Source organism: Brassica napus, unplaced genomic scaffold (assembly GCF_020379485.1).
Source record: "Brassica napus cultivar Da-Ae unplaced genomic scaffold, Da-Ae ScsIHWf_1245;HRSCAF=1778, whole genome shotgun sequence".
Taxonomy (NCBI): Eukaryota; Viridiplantae; Streptophyta; class Magnoliopsida; order Brassicales; family Brassicaceae; genus Brassica; species Brassica napus.
Window position 1 is genome coordinate 31,155 of NW_026014664.1, and position 4,149 is coordinate 35,303.

Here is a 4,149-nt window from a genome sequence, read left to right on the forward strand (position 1 = left end):
AGGCAATGACCTTTCCGTGTTGGGTCAATACATATCCTAATCCGGTGATGGATGCGTCTGTGTATACCACATAAGGTTGGTCAACCTCTGGTAGCACTAGAACGGGTGCATTCGTCAACATATTCTTCAAGGCAGAGAAACAATTCTCACATCCTTCAGACCATACAAATCTCACTTCTTTTCCAGTTAGTTGTGTCATCGGTTGGGCCAAGCTGGCAAACCCTTTGACATACTTCCTGTAGTAACCGGCCAGCCCTAGGAAACTCCTGACTTCCGTGACACTCTTAGGTCGTGGCCATTCCTGTATGGCCTTGATCTTCTCTGGATAAACCAAGACTCCTTGATCGGACACGATGTGTCCAAGGAACCCAACACTCCTTTGCCAAAAACTGCACTTGCTCAACTTGGCAAAGAGCTGTTGTTCCCTCAACCCTCCTAGCACAGCCCTTAAATGCCTTTCATGGTCTTCCTTGCTCTTGGAATTTACTAGTATGTCATCTATGAAGATGATTACAAATTCATCCAAGAAATCTCGGAAGATACCATTCATCATCTTCATAAAGGCTGCTGGTGCATTGGTTAGTCCGAATGGCATGACCACAAATTCGTAGTGACCGTACCTTGTTCGGAATGCTGTCTTTCTAACATCATTTGGTTCAATAGGGATCTGATGATACCCTGAAGCCAAATCAATCTTAGAGAACCACTTTGCACCCTTGAGCTGATCCAATAACTCATCTATCCGAGGCAATGGGTATTTGTTCTTCACGGTAACCTGGTTCAACCCTCGATAGTCAATGCACAACCTGAACCTACCATCTTTCGTTTTGACAAAAAGAACCGGTGCTCCCCAAGGTGACACACTAGGTCTTATAAAACCCTTATCCAGCAACTCCTCCAGTTGCTTTTTAAGCTCGGCCATCTCGGCAGGAGCCATTCTGTAGGGACTTTTGGATAACGGGGCCGTCCCTGGTTCCAGTTCTATTATGAATGGGTCAAACCTATCAGGGGGAATGCCCTGTAGTGACCTAAACACATCGTGGAACTCTCGGACCAGCGGTATTCCCTCCGGGTCACCACCCCCTACGACCTCCTTATTGGCGATTGTGGCTAGATAACCTTCACAACCCTTCCTCAGCATCTTTTCAACATGGATTGCTGACACCACCAAGCATCCAGAGATCGGATGTATACCTTGGAACCTGACCGGAGATCCACACCCACCCTCAAACTGCACTCGCCCCCGGTGACAGTCAAGAGTGGCCCGGTTCTTTCCAAGCTAGTCCATACGTAATATCACCTCGTGATTCTTTAGGTGGACTACCACAAGATCCACAGGCATGACCCTGTCTTGGATCACCACTGGGATGTCCCGAATCACTCCTAGTGACCTCATAACTTGCCCACCGGCCGCGTTCACTACCTCAGGACAATCCCCCGTTCCCAACTGGAACAACCCCTTTCCGAGCATCCCTGGGCTCACAAAGCTATGTGTAGCACCAGTATCAAAAAGTATGTGTGTTTACACACCACCAATATTTAGGGTCCCTACATATGACCCAATCTAAGTATCTAACCATTCTAAGTTCTGTACCATGCAATTATATTGAATTGAAAAGATCAAGATCAGACAATTACCAGTGATCGCTTGGAATGGCCCGGTCCTGTCCTCATCCTTGGACAACTCATAGATGTGCGGTGCTGAAGTCTGTCCGCGTTTCTGATCCGGCCTGCTAACCTCTCCTCGGCTCTTGCTTGGCCCGGATAACAGCTTAGGACAATCCTTTAGGAGATGTCCCTTCTTTCCACAGTAGTGGCATGTCCATGTATCACCACTAGCCCCTTGCTCCTGTCTAGGACAGTCACGAGCTGAGTGATCCATCTTGCCACATCGGAGACAGGCTCCCATTGCTCTCCAGCATTCACCACCATGATGTCTGCCGCACTTGGGACACTCAGGCCTACCACTTGAAGGTTTACCTTCCTCAGCCTGGTCCCTCTTCCTCTTGCGGTCATTGCTACCACCACTAGGAGCCGTGTGACTTCGGGTTTTCAGCTTAGCCTCCTAGGCCAAGTTAGTCTCCAACATAGCCATCCTTTCAACCAGTTCAGACACAGTGTGAAAGGTGCGAACTGAGCAGTAGGTTCGGAGCTCAACCCTTACGCCTCTAATCAACCGACGAACCTGTACTGACTCGTCCTCTAACTCCTTACCCACATAACGCCAGAGACGGTTGAATTCCTCTTCGTACTCCCTTACTGTCCTGCGTCCCTGAACCAGGTACAAGAACTTAGCCTCTAGACGATCCCACGCCTCAGCTGGGAAGTACTTGTGGTTGAACTCCACCTCAAAGTCGGAGAAGCGTTCAATGCTGCCACTGTTCGGGTGATTTTGGCCCATGTGGGCTGTCTGTTCAGTACACACATGACGTATGTGGGTGTCCGTCAGCACACTCATGACATCCGTGTGTGTCCGTCAGCACACACAAGACGTCTGTGGGTGTCCGCTAGCACACACAGGACGTCTGTGGCTGTCAGTGAGTGTCCGTGTGTGTCCGTCTGTGTCTGTCAGCACACACAAGACGTCAGTGTTTGTCAGCACACAAAGGACGTCTGTGGCTGTCATTCAGTACACATATCAGCACGTTGGTCCTTGGACTTAGGACGTTGGCCCTTCCCGTGGACTGTTTGGGTGATTTTGGCCCATGTGGGCTGTCTGTGTGTGTCCGTGTATGTCCGTCAGCACACACAGGACGTCTGTGGATGTCCATCAGTACACATATCAGCACGCTGGTCCTTGGACTCAGCACGCTGGCGCATCCCGTGGACTGTTTGGATTATTTTGGCCCACGTGGGCTGTCTGTTCAGTACACACAGGACATCCATGGGTGTCCGCCAGCACACACAGGACGTCTGTGGCTGTCTGGCAGCACACACAGGACGTCCGTGGCTGTCCATGTGTGTACGTGTGTGTCTGCGGGTGTCCGCCAGGACACACACAGGACGTCCGTGGCTGTCCGTCTGCACACACAGGACGTCCTTGTGTGTCCGTCAGCACACACAGGACGTTCATATGTGTCCTTTAGCACACACAGGACGTCCATGTGTGTCTGTCAGCACACACAGGACGTATGTGGCTGTCCATCAGTACTTATATCAGCATGTAGGTCCTTGGACTCCGCATGTTGACCCTTCCCGTGGACATTTCGGGTGATTTTGGCCCATGTGGGCTGTCTGTTCAGTACACACAGGACGTCCGTGGGTGTCCGTGGGTGTCAGCCAGCACACACAAGACGTCAGTGGCTGTCCGTGTGTGTCCGTCAGCACACACACGATGTCCGTGTGTGTCCGTCAGCACACACAGGACATCCGTGGCTGTCCATCAGTACACATATCAGCACGTTGGTCCTTGGACTCAGCACACTGACCCTTCCCGTGGACTGTTTGGGTGATTTTTGCCCACGGGAGCTGTCTGTTCAGTACACACAGGACGTTCGTGGGTGTCCGCTAGCACACACAGGACGTCCGTGGCTGTCCATGTGTGTCCGTCTGTGTCCGTCATCACACACAGGATGTCCGTGGCTGTCCATCAGTACACATATCAGCACGTTGGTCCTTGGAATCAGCACGCTGGCCCTTCCCGTGGACTATTTAGGTGATTTTGGCTCACGTGGGCTGTCTGTTCAGTACACACAGGACGTCCGTGGGTGTCTGCCAGCACACAGGACGTCCGTGGCTGTCTGTGGCTGTCTGTCAGCACACACAGGACATCTGTGGCTGTCCATGTGGGTCCGTGGGTGTCCGCCAGCACACACACAGGACGTCTGTGGCTGTCTGTGGCTGTCTGTGGCTGTCCGTCAGAACACACAGGGCGTCCGTGTGTGTCTGTCAGCACACACATGACGTCCGTGTGTGTCCGTCAGCATACACAGGACGTCTGTGGCTGTCCATCAGTACACATATCAGCACGCTGGTCCTTGGACTCAGCACGCTGGCCCTTCCTGTGGACTGTTTGGGTGATTTTGGCCCACGTGGGCTGTCTGTTCTGTACACACAGGACATTCGTGGCTGTCAGTCAGCACGCACAGGATGTCCGTGGCAGTCTGTGGCTGTCCGTCAGCACACACAGGACATCTGTGGCTGTCCGTC

General features: G+C 52.2%; 1 protein-coding gene across 1 annotated transcript; it reads right to left on the minus strand.

The window, feature by feature from the left end:
• Window positions 1–1,279: 1,279 nt before the first annotated feature.
• LOC125596618 lies at window positions 1,280–2,401 on the minus strand. Its single transcript, XM_048771705.1, has 3 exons — window positions 2,186–2,401; window positions 1,639–2,065; window positions 1,280–1,473 (listed from the first exon to the last, which is right to left on the minus strand). Exons 1-3 carry the CDS (start codon window positions 2,399–2,401, stop codon window positions 1,280–1,282), a joined length of 837 nt encoding a protein of 278 aa, XP_048627662.1.
• Window positions 2,402–4,149: the final 1,748 nt, after the last annotated feature.

What these genes read in the sequence shown, in the direction of transcription:
- LOC125596618 (XM_048771705.1), bottom strand. Translation starts at nt 2,401, where the DNA reads ATGGGCCAAAATCACCCGAACAGTGGCAGCATTGAACGCTTCTCCGAC. An exon ending in TAGAGGACGAGTCAGTACAG is followed by an intron (nt 2,066 to 2,185) that starts GTTCGTCGGTTG and finishes AACTTGGCCTAG; the next exon opens with GAGGCTAAGCTGAAAACCCG. An exon ending in GCCATTCCAAGCGATCACTG is followed by an intron (nt 1,474 to 1,638) that starts GTAATTGTCTGA and finishes TTGTGAGCCCAG; the next exon opens with GGATGCTCGGAAAGGGGTTG.